The sequence below is a fragment of the Bos indicus x Bos taurus genome, chromosome 6 (assembly GCF_003369695.1).
Source record: "Bos indicus x Bos taurus breed Angus x Brahman F1 hybrid chromosome 6, Bos_hybrid_MaternalHap_v2.0, whole genome shotgun sequence".
NCBI lineage: Eukaryota > Metazoa > Chordata > Mammalia > Artiodactyla > Bovidae > Bos > Bos indicus x Bos taurus.
In genome coordinates this window covers 67,447,725-67,464,446 of record NC_040081.1, presented here as the reverse complement: position 1 = coordinate 67,464,446, position 16,722 = coordinate 67,447,725, and the positions used below count along the sequence as shown (strand labels likewise).

General features: G+C 35.6%; 1 protein-coding gene across 10 annotated transcripts in view; it reads left to right on the top strand.

Moving 5' to 3' along the window:
- FRYL (FRY like transcription coactivator) overlaps nt 1-16,722 on the top strand; it is a 269,105-nt gene that overhangs the window by 111,783 nt on the left and 140,600 nt on the right. For all 10 annotated transcript variants that reach the window (XM_027544457.1, XM_027544458.1, XM_027544459.1 and 7 more), the window contains one exon: nt 11,357-11,556. In XM_027544457.1, the coding sequence (XP_027400258.1) occupies nt 11,437-11,556 (120 nt within the window). In that variant the 5' untranslated portion in view covers nt 11,357-11,436. The remainder of the gene's footprint in view (nt 1-11,356; nt 11,557-16,722) is intronic.

The window sequence follows — 16,722 nt, the reverse complement described above, 5'->3', positions numbered from 1 at the left end:
TTTTTACTTCTTAATCCCCTGCCACTGTATTACTCCTCTCCTCTTCCCTGCCCCATTGAAAATCACTAGTTCTCTATATCTATGAGTCTGCTTCTTTTTCATTAGTTAGTTAGTTGTATTTTAGATACCACATATAACTTATGTTATTCAGTATTTGTCTTCCTCTGTCTGGCTTGCTTCACTTAGCATTATGTCCTCCAGGTCCATCCATGTTGTTACAAATGCAAAATTTCATTCTTTTTTAAGGTTAAATAGTATTCCACATACACATACATACATATACGCCACATCTTCTTTATCCCTGCATCTGTTGATGGACACTTAGGTTGCTTCCACATCTTGGCAATTGTTATTAATGCTGCTGAGAACACTGGGGTGCATGTATCTTTTTGAATTTGTATTTTTGCTTTATTTTGAAAATATACCCAGTTGGTATATATGGTAGTTCTGTTTTTAGTTTTTTGAGAAACCTCCGTGTTGTTTTCCACAGTGGCAGCACCGATTTACATTCCCATCAATAGTATACAAGGGGTTTCCTTTTTTCCACAATCCTTGACAACATTTGTTACTTGTGGTCTTTTTGATGATAGCCATTTTAACAGGTGTGAGATGATAATCTCACTGTGATTTTAATTTGCATTTCTCTGGTGATTAGTGATGTTATACATTTTATACTATATTTTGATAATAGTTATATTCTGATTATAGTTATAGTCTGTTCTGATTATAGTTATCTTTTGATTTAGACAATAGTGTTTGTATTATTTTTAAATGCTTTTTTTTTTTTTTTTAGTATGTGCATTCGTGCTAAGTCGTTTCAGTCGTGTCCAACTCTGTGACCCTGTGGACTGTAGCCCACCAGGCTCCTCTGTCCATGAGATTCTCCAGGCATGACTACTGGAGTGGGTTGCCACGCCCTCTTCCAGGCCATCTTCCCAACACAGGGATTGAAACTGCATTGCATCTCATTATGAGGAAGGAAATAGCAACCCACTCCAGTATTGCCTGGAGAATCCTGTGGACGGAGGAGCCTGGTGGGCTGCTGTCCATAGGGTCGCACAGAGCTGGACACGACTGAAGCAACTTAGCGTGCATGGATGTATTGGAGAAGGAAATGGCAGCCCACTCCAGTACTCTTGCCTGGAGAATCCCAGGGACAGAGGAGTCTGGTGGGCTGCGGTCTGTGGGGTTGCACAGAGTCGGACATGACTGAAGCTACTTAGCAGCAGCAGCAGCATGTCTCCTGCATTAGCAATCAGGTTCTTTACCGCTAGCGCCACCTAGGGAGCCTTCCTCCTAGGATTGTTCAGTTGCTCAGTTGTGTCTCTTTGTGACCCCATGGAATGCAGCATACCAGGCTTCCCTGTCCTTCACCATCTAGTATACTCTAAGATAATTTTCTCTAATGCAACCTAAATAAAGTTGTACTGAAATCTTAATTGGAATTGTACTAATTAACGTATTTTCTGGGAATTGGCACTTAAAAGAACAAATGCTTTTATCTGTAAGTTTGTCCTTATCTTTGTTCAGGTCTTCTTTTTATGTTCTTTAAGAAGTTCTTGTCGTTTCCTCTATGTAAGTTCTATGCTTCTTTATTAAATTTATACCTATGTATTTTATATATGTGAGTAAGTTTTTATCTATTTTCATTTCTACGTGATAATTGCTAGTTAATAAATTTCATATCTTCTTTCTCAATATTTATAATAATTATTTCATTTTATTATGTTATTGCATTTACTTATTATCCTGTAAACTTTAAAACAGTAGTGAATGGTAAGGCAAGAATCAGCATCTTTGTTTAGTTTCTGTTTTAATTGAAATAGATTTGGTGTTTTGAAATCTACAATGATATTTGCTGCTGGTGTATGGTAAATATTTTGTTCCTTTTGTCTCTGCTGGATACCAGTAAATTTCTTTGTCAGCTAATTTAAGTGTGTGGGCCATACAGCTATATGACTGTTTTAAAGTGTAATCCCAAGAGTGATGGAAGGAAATGCAGGCTCCGTGAGCCTTTCTTAGTTAGCAACCAGTTAAAATATTAAGAGAAAGTCTGTTTTTTCTTGGTCTCTTTACATCTTATCAGCCTCAAGGGTATAGAGAACTCAGCCCAACTGTTTAGATTCTGCTCGCTTTCTTGTAAGTTGAAGAAAAACGGGTACACAGCCATATGTAGTTATTTCTCTCTCCCTGGGTCTGGGTACGTTTACTGGATGAAACACCTGGGTATGTTTACTGTAGGATTCTGGTATTCATATACATTAGGTTAGCAGAAAGTTTGCTTGGGTTTTTCTATGAGCTGAATGAACTTTTTGGCCAACCTAATATTTTTACTTTACGGCTGTGCTGTGGTGGTGCCCAGGCTTATGTCTGGCCAGAGGAGGGTTTGCCACAGTGGGTTTTTCATTGGCAGTAAAAAATTTTTATGGGCAGAAGAATGGAGAACAAAAATGAAAACAACTTTTTTTGTTGCTTCTGATACCATACCCACAGTTGAGCTAAAACTCATTCATTCATTTTTGGAGGGGGAACAAAGCTTAGAGAGCTTCAATATTTTGACCAAGGTTATAATGACACTCAGTAGCCAAATCAAGTCTAGGGCTCTCATCTTCTGACTCTTAGATCCATACATATTTTTAAAATACCACGTTATTACTAAATTTATAGAATAGTTTCCTAGCCAAGATTCTGAAGGTTCAAAAATAATAACCACAGGGAGACTCTGGCTGAGTGAGTAATGGATTATTTAGATGATCGGTCGTTTTTTCTTCATCTTTATAGTAAACAATATTACTGTGGTAGATTTAAAGTAAAAAAAAAAAAGTTGGAAATGTGCCAAAGATGTCATAGGAACTTCTATGTTTAGAAATTGTTTTCGATGGGAATAGTTTAGCCTAGGATAAATAAACATTTTATGAACAGCTGTCCAAAGAACAAGCAAAAGTTTTATTTTTTCTATCCATTGAAATTCATCCAGAAGCAAAATCTTTGGATTGAGTGGTGAGGAAAAATAATTTCATTTACACAGAATAGACAAAGTATTTAGAAACAGAAGAATTGGAGAGTTTCTCCTATGAAGGAAAATAGACATTTTTCTTTGGGTTCATGAAAGAAGACAAATTAGTAAGGGTATGCCAGGTTCTAGATAAGAAGTTAATTAAGGTGTCACTTTTCTTCTAATTATTTTGTGAAGGTTTGTATAAACTTGGAAGTATAAGTAAATGACAATAAATGAGAAATTCCTGAAGATAATGTGTAAACCAGGAGTATTTGTTTCCAACAGATAATAAAACCTATTATAAAGCTACAGTAATGAAGAGAATGGTACTGATACAAAACTGATTGTTGATGAGCAAACTAGAAAGCATATTTGAGTATGAATTTAGTTTATGATAGTGAAAATCAGGGACAAAATTTTAGTAAACATACTGAGAAGAACCAATTAAATGTTAATGAAAAACTTTAAAATCTTTATTGTGTAACACCGCAAATAAATTCCAGTTGGACAGGTTTAAATGGAGTAAATGAGACTAAAAGAGAGTTAAAAGAAAATAGTGGTAAATATATGTCTGATCAAAATGGGAATACTTTTTCTTTTTTAGCCTGTTTTATGTAAATGAATTTGAAGATGCAACAATATTTGACTTGGGATAGTTATTCTAAGCAAATATTACGTTAATAATACAGACTTTTAAGGAGGAAAAATGGATATATCAAAATCTGGCAGTTTTGGAGGACATAAAGCCACTGATCTGAAAGTTCTTAAACTGAGGACTGAAGTCCACATTCCATTCAAATGGGACAATCAACTTTAATTAGAAGGCAGTTTCCTTGTTGTACATGAACAATAACTTGATGTGATGTTTTGGATCTAGTTCCTTCCAGGAATTTTACCAGCTGGTTGTTAAATTATTGATGGCTTGAAATCATCCATAATGGGAGTGATGGAACAATGGAAATTAGCAAATGCTACAAATCAGGACTTTTTTTTTTTTTAAAGAGGGCCATTTACCAGCTTATCACTTGAAATAAGATTTGGTTTGTTAGCATAAAATAAGATACTATGCAAACTGTCTTAATAAATATTAAATAATGTATCCAAAATCATCAGCGAATAGTGTCTGGTATGAGGTTCTTAAATTTATGAAGGAATTTTGAGGTATACGTTCCTTGCCTTTGGCTAAGTGGATTTCCCTTGTGGCTCAGATGGTAAAGAATCTGCCTGCAATGTAGGAGACGGAGGTTCGGTCCCTGGGTTAGGAAGATCCCCTGGAGAAGGAAATGGCAACCCACTCCAGTATTCTTGCCTGGAATTCCATGAGCAGAGGAGCCTGACGGCTTACAGTTCATGGGGTCACAAAGAGTTGGACACGACTGAGTGACTAACACGATCACTTTCCTTGCCTTATGCAGCAAATTGTGTTTGTGCACTGAAGCCCATATGATATTTTCATAATTTATCTCTTAACATGTTCAACATGCACATTATTTATATTTTCTTTTTTCCTCTTCAGAAATAATTGCTTTCAAATGTACAGTTTTGCTTTGGATAGTTGGTAGAAAGATACATGAATCCAACTGGTCTCCCCAAAAGTTGAAATTTTCATTTATTCCCTAATACTGATTCTACTACCTTTGTCTCTATGTTCAATTTATCTACCATGTAACCTGATGTGTGTTTTTGATGTTTTATTTTAATTGACTTAAAACTGTTTTCTTTTTTCCTCTTAGCTTAATCCAATACATTATTGTTTTAAGCTTTGGCTTGGGCTGTTGTTTATTGTGGCTCTTCCCAGGCACCTTTGGTTCTAGCTGACAGGAATAGAATAGGCCTTTCTTTCTTTTCTGAAAAATTAATAGACTTTTTTATAAAGAGCAGTTTCAGGTTTATAGAAATTTGAGCAGAAAGTACAGAGAGTTCCCACGTACCTCTTTCTCCTGCCCTCCCTGCTCTGCCCATTTGGGAAGAGCAGGGAGGGCCCTGTTGACACTTTACATTAATGTGATACGTTTGTTAAAATTGATGGACCTACAGGGACACATCATAATCACCCAAAGCCCGTAGTTTACAACTTCAGTCTTGGTGTTGTGCTTTATATGGGCTTTGACAATTTATAATGACATGTGTCCAGCATTGCAGTATCATATAGAATAGTACCATGCCTCTAAAAATCTTCTGTGTTCCACCGATTTATCCTGCCCTCCCTCTATCCCCTGGCAGTCACTCATCTAAGTTGTCTCCATAGTCTTGCCTTTTCTAGAATGTCAAATAGTTGGAATCATACAGTTGGAATATAGCCTTTTCATGTAGCCTTTTCAGATTGGCCTCTTTCACTTAGTGACATGCATTTAAGTTTCCTCCACATCTTTTCATGGCTATGTAATTCATTTCATTTTAGCACTAAACAATATTCCATTGTCTGGATGTACCACAGTTTGCTTATCCATTCACCTACTGAAGGACATCTTGGTTGCTTCCAAGTTTTGACAGTTAGGAATAAAGCAACTGCAACCATTTGCATGCAGGTTTTTGTGTATATATATTTTCAACTCCTTTGGGTAAATACAAAAGAACACAGTTGCTGTGTTCTCTGATAAGAATATAATTTTGTGAGGATCCTTCAAACTGTCTTCCCTTTTACATTCTCACCAGTGATGACAGAGAGTCCCTGTTGTCCCACAGGCTCATTTGTTGTTGTCACCGTTGTGGATTTTGATCACTATGATGGGTGTGTAGTGCTGTTGACTGAAAAAAGAAAAAAAGTGCAGCCTAAAAACTGAGAATTGTGTTTTATTTGGCAGACTTGCTGAGGACTTAGGTCTGGGAGGCAGATTCTCAGATAGCTTTGAAGAACTGCTTCTAAGAGGTAAAGGAGGAGTCAGGATATATATTAGAGTTTTTACAACAAAAAGCCAGGTAATCTGAACATCAAAAGTTTGCTGTTAATTAAAGAAAAGCAGACATCTGAAGTTAATGAACTTAGCACTTTTCTATGTATGGGAAGATGGAAGCATTTGGGCTTATTGAAATCATTCCTTTGATATGTACCTTAATTATCTAGGGCCAGTATCCTGTTTTTCTCCATCCTGAATCTCCTCAGAGTGCACACCTGAGGGCTCTGCAGTGGCTGATGGCTTCATAACTACAACTTCCTTTGTTTACTGATAGAGCAGGTGACATTTTTCATCCAGAGTGGTATCTCATCGTTGTCTTAATTTGCATTACTCTGAAGATGTACGATATGGAGCATCTTTTCATATGGTTACTTGTCATCTGTATGTCTTTGGTGAGCAGTCTGTTCAGATGTTTTGTCTGTTTTAAAACTGGATAGTTTATCTTCTTATTGCATTTTAAGAATTGTTATATATTTTGGATGCCAGATACGTGTTTTGCAAAGGTTTTCTCCCAGTCTGTGTATTTTCATCCTCTTAACAATATCTTTTGCAGAGCTGAAGTTAATTTAATAAAGCTTCAGTTTATCAATTTTTCTTTCATGGGTCTTACTTTTAGTGTTGTATCTGTAAAGTCATCACCAAACCCAAGAACTGTTAGATTTTCTCCTTATAATCTAGGAATTTTATTGTTTTGCATTTCACATTTAGATCTGTGATCCATTTTGAGTTAGTTTTTGTAAAAGATGTAGGTTCTGTGTCTAGATCTATTTATTTTTGTAGTATGCAAATGTCTAGTTATCCCAATACCATTTGCTGAAAATTCTCCGTTTTCCACTGATTGCATTTGCGCCTTTGTTAGAGATCAGTTTCAGTTGACTCTGTGTGAGCCTGTTCTCGGCTCTCTATTCTGTCCTCTTGATGTCGTCATGTATTCTTCATTAGTAGCACACTGTCTTGTTCACGGTAGCATTAAAATAAGTCTTGAAGTTGAGTACTGTCAGTCCTCCAACTTTGTTCTTCTTCAGTATTGCTTTGGCTATTCTGAGTTATTTGCCTCTGCGTGTAAATTTCATTCAGTTTGTTGATAGCCACAAAATATCTTGCTGGGAGAGGCTTGATTTTTAAACCAAGAGTTTTGCTTTTGTCTTTTAAAATAGTTATGTTTGACTTTTGGTCTTATTCAAAAGGCCATTTACCTTATACCTTTTCTTTCTTAGGTCATCATCAACATGTTTATTATTAACCAATATAAGTGAATAATCATTATTATAATAAGAAATTGTGTGGTATTTTGTTACTTTTCTGTATTATATAAATCTCTACATAAATATGTATGTATAAGATTATGACCAAAGACTAGTAATTTTTATGTCTAAAGACCTGGCCTTGGGGGTGAGGGTGCTGCGCTCAGTTTTCATGGACTCCACTGGGGTCTTTTAAAACTACATCTACTCACCCCTACTCATCTTTTTTAGGGCAGCTCAATCACTGAGAGTCACTGAATTTAGAGGGAGTTATTGAATAGAGTGTTGCACGTAAGAATATAACGGAGGCAGAAAACAACAAGAACCACTGCTGTAAAGTAATGAAGTCAAACATGATTCAACTTAGGGTTTTTGTGTCTCTTCTCACATGTCTGTTCTCCTTCAATGAATTTAAATTAATCCTATAAGGGAATAGGAGACTTATGAGCATGAAGAAGGTAAATTTTTTTTTCTATGAAACATGATAAGTACAATGTTATACAGAGCTCGCTATCTAAAAATAGCAAACTTCACTGGTGGTCCAGTAGGTTGAAAATCTTCAATTCATGGGATATGGGTTCGATCCTTGTCCCATGGAAGATTCCACAGTCCTTGGAGCAACTAAGCCCATATAGCACAGCTACTGAAGCCTGAGCTCGTAGAGCCGCTGCTCTGCAACAAAAAGCCATTGCAATTAGAAGCCCTTGCATTGCAACTAGAGAAAGCCTGCACACAGCAACAAAGACCCAGCACAATCATAAAAATAAATAAATAAATGATTTTCGAAGTGCCATATTTACTTTTTATTTGCGCCTTATCTATGAGAATGGAGAAGGAAAATGCTACCCTCTCCACTATTCTGGCCTGGAGAATTCCATGGACTGTATATCCATGGAGTCTCAAAGAGTCGGACACAACTGAGCGACTTTCACACGTATCTATGAGAAAGAGTACACAGGCTAGCTTTTAATTTTTATATCTTAATTTATATATTAATCACTCAGGTCTTGCTTTATTCTTTTTATTATCAGAGTTTAATAGATTTATGTTCCAAGGATGTTTAATATGACATTGGGTTTTTACAACTTGTAATTCAATGCCTAAATTGTGTTAAGAATTACACTCTTAACAGTTATGTCATTATTCTCTAGTAGACATATGTAAAATTTTCAAAAGACTTTAATAGCATGTAGAGAAATAGTACTATTTAGCTTCATAAAATATTTGACTCAAGCAATCTGGTGACATCAGGTTAATCTAGTTATGTAGAAACTAACCTTCTTAACCCTGCTTAGAGTGACTATCCCTTTTTCTTAACTATTAGCAGAATGTGAGAAAAATTCACATATATTAACCAAGCTGAACATTATATTGAAATACACAATCGGGGGAAACCATTTTGGTACATAAAAAAAGTTATCTAATTTTTATTTATTTTTAAAATATCAGTGAAGTTAAATATTGTTTTTGTGGTTATTGGCTTGTTTTATCTTTTGTAGCTTGTTTCTTCATCGTTTTTGTCCAGTTTTCAGTTCGGGTGTGGGTCTTTTTCTAACTGATTTCATTTTGAGGTAAAACTGATTAACTCTTAAACACTAAAAATTTGATTTTTCTTTGAAGTTGAAGTATTTTGATGTTAGAATGTAATGTGGATATTTAGAAGATAGACCTTTATTTGGAAGATAAATACAAGTTTCCCTAAAACTTCTGGCTGTATTGGCAAATGTCTTGAAAATTCAATTATGATACCTAGGGATATTTATTTATGCTTAACTTATGTTTATGCTTTTTAGGAAGTAGAAGATAGTAACGATGAGCTATTTGAGAGATCATATTAACTAAAGTTTTTCTTTTTGAGAAGACTGTAAAAGTTAAAATGCATTAAGATTATACCTCATCAAAGTCTACAGTTCAAGTGCCAAGATCTATTATAGGCTTCTTGTTTAAAACATTTATTATAAAGTTAAAGCCAAAGAAACTTTGTAACTCTCATATGACCTTATGAATCTTAATTACCGGAAAAGATATATTTTGCATCTACTACCATAAGTCAAAAATTTAAAAATGTTTTATCCTCATTTTTATTCCTAAAATGTAAATTAAAATTCTAGAAACTGAGTAGCCTTTTTGACTATTTTATGATTCTCTACATCTATCCAACATAATGTGGATATAAAATATAAAGTATTCTTAATGATCCAAAATACGTTTTTTAAATTTAAGATCTTCTTTCCCCACAGTGACACTTACAATATACAATGTTGGATCATGAAACAGAGTAAACAAACACGTCATTGTTTAAAATAAATGGCATGCACTGTGTTCAAAGGACTGTGAATTTTTATTTTGAACTCTTTTATATGATTTTAGTTCTAGAATACAATATATATTTTAATTTTATGTGATACAAAGATATTTATCTTTTATGCAATATTAACTGTTTATAATAGTCTTTTGATTATTATTATTTTGAAAATATAAGCATCATGCATGACTAATTTGTAATCTTACCATTGGAGGTAAGATTACTATGCAAAATGTACTATGTACTATGCAAAAATGAGTAAACATAGATAATGGATAGGACATGAAAGTAAGCCATTCTTTGGCATTTATAAGTTCAGTCTTTCAAAAATACTTATTTTTTAAATTTGCAAATGATTTTTTTCTGAAGTGACTGCCCTCACCTGATTTTATATTACTTTCTAGAATTTTCTTTTGATGTTACCACGGTCACTTTAGATATCTTGACATATGTTATGTTTGGTAGAGTAGGTTTTTTTGTTTTTTTAGTTGACAGAACAATTCCTTAGGAGTTGGGAATGTATTTCTTTAGATTAAATGTATTGTCCTATGGTTATGTAACACACACATGAACAGAAAGTGTTTGAAGAATTGTGTTCTGCTTCCTATTTCAAGGAGGGAGTAATTTCTAGGACAGCATATTGAAAGCACAGTCTCTGGAGATCAGGTCAAGGTAGAGAAGTACATTTCTTACAGGTTTCTCCATGGATACTCTAGGCCAAAGGGGATGTCACAAGCTGAAGTTAGAGAATGGGAAGGTCTGTTTGATGCAGCAGGTAGGAAGATCAAGGCAACTGGAGAAGCTGTAGATAAAAGCCAGGTAGGCTGCCCAGGTGTCAAGAAAACAGAACAGGTGCTCTCTTTATGTCACACTTGGTTCGATGTACTGTTTGCCAGGCACAATGTCATCTTGATCTCTCTTTTGAATGATTCAAAGAAAAGTCCTATGAGTCATCATTAATTGCTTGCCCTCCTGTGAGTAGCAAAGTCCACTAACATCTGACAGACCCTTCTCTCCTGTGCCATCACCATCCTCTTAGCCCAAACTGTGATCATCTCACCTGGATTTTCTGTAGTGGCTCCCCCGATTCTACGTTTGCCCTCATCTAATTCATTCTCCAGAGGAGCCAGGGATCTTTTAAAGAGAAGCCAGATCCTCTTCCTCTCCAAGTCATCACTTTGCACTGAATTTTAATTGCATTGAGAGTAATATCCATTTTCCTTATAGAGCTCTAAAACTTTGGTCTCTGACTAATGCTTCTAACTTCATCTCACATCCACCCCTGTTCCATCCCTTGAGCTTCAGCCACACTGGTCCTTTTTTTGTTTTTCAAACATTCAACTCAACTTTGTACTTTCTGTTCCTGGTGCTTTGCCTTGCTTCCTCTTTTTCATCATTTAGATGTGAGTTCAAATGTAGTTCGCTTTTTCAAATGTGTTTCCAGAGCATTCTCTCCAAAGTAGTGTATTTTAACTTCTTAACCTAATTTGCATCTTATTTATTCACACATATTTCCTTCATTGCATACAACTTTGTTTAAAATTCATTCATTCATCCATGACATATTTATTGTATCCCCAGTATATACCAGGCATTGTTCTAAGCACTTGGGATTCATCAGTGACCAAAAAAGACAAAAGAGAGTCTCTGAGCATATAGAATTCACAGCAGCAGGGTGAGGAGAAAAATACCACATAATAAATAAATAGTACATAGTAAACATGATATATAATAAAGTTATAGTTATGTTGGTTAGAAGGCAACAAGTGTAATAGAAAAAATAGAGTCTGGTAATACAGATTGGGAGATCTGGTTGGAGTTGAGGGGCAGGATGCATATTAAACCAGGTGGTTATGGTTGGCCTAATTGAGTTGATTATTAAAGTAGAGTTCTTTTGTTTCTTTTATTTTAGCTTCAGCACCAGTCAGCAAAGTGAATAAGTATTGCACTTCTTCCAACTCTCATTCTACTTTGGGGAAAAAGAATATCATCATGTCAAGCATTACAATTGACCCAGATGTCAAGCCTGGTGAATATGTCATCAAGAGCCTCTTTGCAGAATTTGCTGTTCAAGCTGAAAAGAAAATTGAAGTTGTAATGGCTGAACCCTTGGTGAGTAGAGCTGACCTATAAACCTGAAATCTTTTCTTGCCTTAACCATTATATTATAGATTTTCCAAAGAAAATAACATAGTTGAAAAATATTAAAGGAAGCCAATCTGAAAGGGTATATACTATATAATTCCAGCTATATGACATTCTGGAAAAGACAAAGCTATGGAGACAGTAAAAGATCAGTGGTTGCCAGAGGTTGGGCAGGGGTAGAGGTGGGATGAATAGGCAGACACAGGATTTTTAGGGTAGTGAATATGTCCTGTTATGATACTGTAATGGTGATACACATCATCACAGGGATATCCAAACCCATAGAATTTACAACACCTGTTGTGAACCACAGTGCAGTCTATAGAGTTTGCATCATTACGATGTGTCAGTTATGAATACGCCCCTCTAGTGCACATGTTGATAATGGTAGGGGCTATGCATGTGTGGGCATGGGGGAAAACAGTAAGTCTGTTCTTCTGCTCAGTTTCACTGTGAACCTAAAACTACTCTAAAAAATAATGTCTTAAAAAAAAAATAAAGCGATAGGTGATAAAAAGTGGTCATCTAAAAAGCTGTAATGACTCTAGAATACACTTAGATGAGTTACTGCAGGTAACAAAAGGACAAAAATGATTTCACCAAGGGGAGTTATTGAGATAGATAAAACATATGAGAAAATGAAAGAAAATCTAAAATATTCTGTGAGTTGGTGATATGACAATAGCCAAATTTAGAACAAGTAAACAGCTTTGAATTTACAGTACATGAGGATACTTAAAAGCATGAGGAGCTCTACTTATGAGAAAGAAGGAAGGAGAAAGAACAAGAACCAAGGTTTGGGTTGGATTCTAAAGAACTGTGATGACTGTTTTACGATAGATAAACAGTGGTAGGACAACAAGGAGGACAGATGAAAGGCGGAGACTATTTAGCTGTTGTATAAGTCCAGGCTGAAATGAAAAGAGTCTTGAACTAGGGCATTACCAGTGGAAAAAAGTGAGATAAATAACAAAAGCAGAATCAGTAGAACTTGATGCACAATTAAAATGGAATAGGTGTTTTGAGTGAACATGAAGGGTTAAAGATTTTTTGAAGTGTTCGAAAAGATGGTAGTGTGTTTACCTCAGTAAAGAAAACAAGAGTTTTATTGGGATCGTAAGGATGATTAAGATGTTTGTGTATGTTAAGCTGGAGCTACTAGCAATCTAGACCATGTGGAATTATTTGGTAGCTGGAAATTCTTTGGGGGAATTTGCAGGAAACATAGATTTTGGCATCATCCACATGAGGGTGATGATTGAAGCCAAAACAGCAGATGATGGCATCACTATAGAATGGCATTATTATCGTCAAATAATAGACGCAGAGTACAGTGAACACTGGGGAACAGGTTATGGACTTGGAAGTTAAATAGCCTGAGAACCGTTTCTGCAGGGTGAAGTAACTTTAGAAAGTAACTCTCGGGGTTTGAAGGGAACGGATATGTGATCAATCAAAAGCATGTTGGTAGATTACAAGTTGGGTGGTGATAATGAAGATGGAGGTAGAGGATGTAACAGCTGAAATGTATTATTCCTTACATAACTGAATTAGAGATAGATGTGCACCACTATTTTGAGACCCAGAGGGTCTGTTACTTGTCTGAGGCCCAAAGCCAGTAAGCAGCAGAGCAAAGAGTTAGGCTTAACTCAACCTGCTGTCCTTTCTCAGAAGGAAGGAAGAAAGGAAGGGGAGAGAATAAAGATGACCTAAGAAAGGAGGGAAGAAGAAGGAAATATATGTTCTTAATTTTCTTAGTTAAGTAGGACTTACTGCTCATACTGTGATGGTCTGTGGGTGGGGTGCCTGCAAGCATCGAGTTTCTTTCTGATCTTTAAATAGAGGACACTACTCTGAGGAGAGTATCTATGAAATCATGTAATTGAGGTTTAAGAAATAATAGTACATAAAAGATCATTAACTAAAATGTATATTTCAGAACTGTACATCTCGTTATTAATATATTCAGTTTAGTCATTTCATGATTGCTTTCTGCATTTAGTTCAGTTCAGTTCAGTCACTCAGACGTGTCTGACTCTTTGCGACCCCATGAATCACAGCACACCAGGCCTCCCTGTCCATCAATATTTATGCCAATGTATATATATATTTAGATTTATATTTATACCAATGTATATATAACATGTATATAATATAAAATTCTGTTTTAAAAATTAGGATTATGAGAGTTTATAGATATGAAATAGTGCTTATAAGGTTTAATTAGAAAGGTACTTACTCTATAAAATGTTATTTTCTTCATCCATGGTCTGTGAATTACATGTTAGATTGCTTTACTGGCCTACTTAAATAGCATACAGTCAGAAAGGAAACCACTTTTAAAAGATACATTAAAAAAAGGCTTATGGAGCATGATGATTATAGTTAATAATACTATATTGTTTAACTGAAAGTTGCTAAGAAAGTCGAATTTGTGTTCTCACTAAAAACAAAAAAGAAAGAAAGAAAAAGTGAATATGTGAGGTGATGGATGTTTTAATTAACTTGATAGTGGGAATCCTTTCAGAGTATATACGTATTTATCACCTTGTATACTTGAAATATATTACACCTTTATTTACTCATATATCTCAATACAAACTTATAGAAAAGTAGAGATTATAGTATAATGACCCCTCTAGACCCATCACTTGGCTTCAACAGTTTGCAGCGTACCCAGCACATTTTAAAAGCTCTTTTCCTATTTTATAAAATGTTTTATAAACAGCATGATGTAGTATGGTCCTAACAGCTCTAAAATGTCTTGTAGGCTTAAAGAAATTTCAATTTTGAAATCTAAAAGTCTTGAGAGTAACATAATCAAAAGAATGTGAGTGAAATTACCTACTTTGAACGAGTCTATAATATAGCAATTTTATAATTTGCTCTTTCCTTTTTCTACCAATGCTAGTATTACTGACCTAGCTCAGGGTCAGATTCTGTCATATTAGACCATTGCATTAGCCTTCTCACCAATCAAGTAGTAGTCCGTCAGGGTCAGATTCTGTCATATTAGACCATTGCATTAGCCTTCTCACCAATCAAGTAGTAGTCCGTCAGGGTCAGATTCTGTCATATTAGACCATTGCATTAGCCTTCTCACCAATCAAGTAGTAGTCCGTCAGGGTCAGATTCTGTCATATTAGACCATTGCATTAGCCTTCTCACCAATCAAGTAGTAGTCCGTCAGGGTCAGATTCTGTCATATTAGACCATTGCACTAGCCTTCTCACCAATCAAGTAGTAGTCCGTCACCTTTCCATTTCCCTTGTTCTCACCAAACTGTCCCTCATCTACAACACAAATATCAGTATTATCACCTTCTTGCTTTAGAATTCTTGCTTCCTTTTCATTCGTATGTATTAAATTCAAGTTCTTGGGGGAGTCATTTCAGCCTCTTCAAAGCCTTGTTATAGTTTGTATAATGTTTCTTGATTCTCCTATCCTGATGTATGCTGTGACAGAAGTATTGGCTTAAAAATATCCTCTATATATTCTGTTGTTCTGATGTATTTGTTTTTACTTTTCTCTTGATCTAAAATGCTTTGAACTCCTCTGTTTTTAAACCTCTACTCATCCTTCCAGCTTCCCACGTGTTCCTTCTAACATAGTGACCCTTCCTTAAGCTAAATGAATCTGTGTTTTACCATAGTAATTTTGTTCACACTCCTAGATTCTGACATTGTCATATTATGGTTTATTGTTTACATTAAAAGATCTTTTATTAAAGATCTGTTTATCTCTACGGATGTGAGCTACTTGATACCAGGAACCAGGTCTCTCTCTCTTCTTGTACCTGCAGCACTGACCTTGGTGGTAGGCTCTTAGTAAAAGTTTGTCATATAAATTGAACTTATTCTTGAGAACACTGCTGCGGCCTGCACTCTTATTTTCCTTCTGACAAAGCACAGTATCATTGTGTTAGCCAGAGCTTCTAATATTTCTTTCACAATAGACTGATGCTGACTATATTTTATTCATTCATTTAACAGTTCATTTCAGAAACCCCCACTATGTAATTTAAAGTGAGATTATTGAGTTATAGTGGGTAGTGCTCAGGATTCCATTGAAAAATAGGTGTTTCTACCCCATCATCACACTTAAGAGAGAAGAGACATTCCTTCCTTCTCCTTCTGACACCCCAGGAAAATACACAAATGTTGTAGACTCTGGCTGCTCAGGACAAACACTGGCTGAGAAAATCCCCATCATATTTTATAGATTTTACCACCGACACTCCTATGTGTGCGTGCTAAGTTGCTTCAGTTATATCCGACTCTGTGCGACCCCATGGACTGTAGCCCGCCAGGCTCCTCTGTACATGGAATTCTCTAGGCAAGAATACTGGAGTGGGTTACCATTTCCTCCTCCAGGGGATCTTCCCAACCCAGGGACTGAACATGCGTCTCTTCTATCTCCTGCATTGGCAGGCTGGTTCTTTACCATTCGTACCACCACATCCTATGTACCAGCATAATTTCTTCCTGTCTAAATCAGATCTCTGCCAGCTTTGTTTCATTTATGTCCAAATCTGAGTAGATGGTGTATCATCTACCCAGCATTATGATTAGATAATGAAAATACATTATAGCCTCAGATGCGTTTATTGTGATCTCATTTGTTTTGAAATGTATTTTGTACCCTTTCCAGTAATAAACTGCTGTTCAAGATGACTCTCTCGAGTTCTTGAATGAAATTCTCATTCTGTTTTAAAGACAATAGCATCCACAAATTGTTACATACAAGGAGCCTAACCTGTGTCTCATGGTCAGATGGACAGTAGGTTACATGGAAACTTAGAAGCACCCATGTGAAAGACTTCTGTTAAAAGAATTTAATCAACCACTAAAATGAGAGAACTGGCCTTTTCATTTTCATATTAGAACTCATAATAAAAGGAAATTAAGGAAGCTGAAAGATTCAAAGGTTAGCTGAGCTTGACTTCAGCCATGATTTCATTTTCATCTTGGAAGATTCAAAAAGGAAGGGCAACCATTGATTAAAATTTCAGCTTGCAAGCAATTTTTACAACTGCACTATCCACTGTTTTTTTGATAGTATTAAATATCTTTGTATTTTAAAGAGTTTCTGGTCTCGCATTTTTCTGTTTAGGACCAGCATTTTTACAACTGC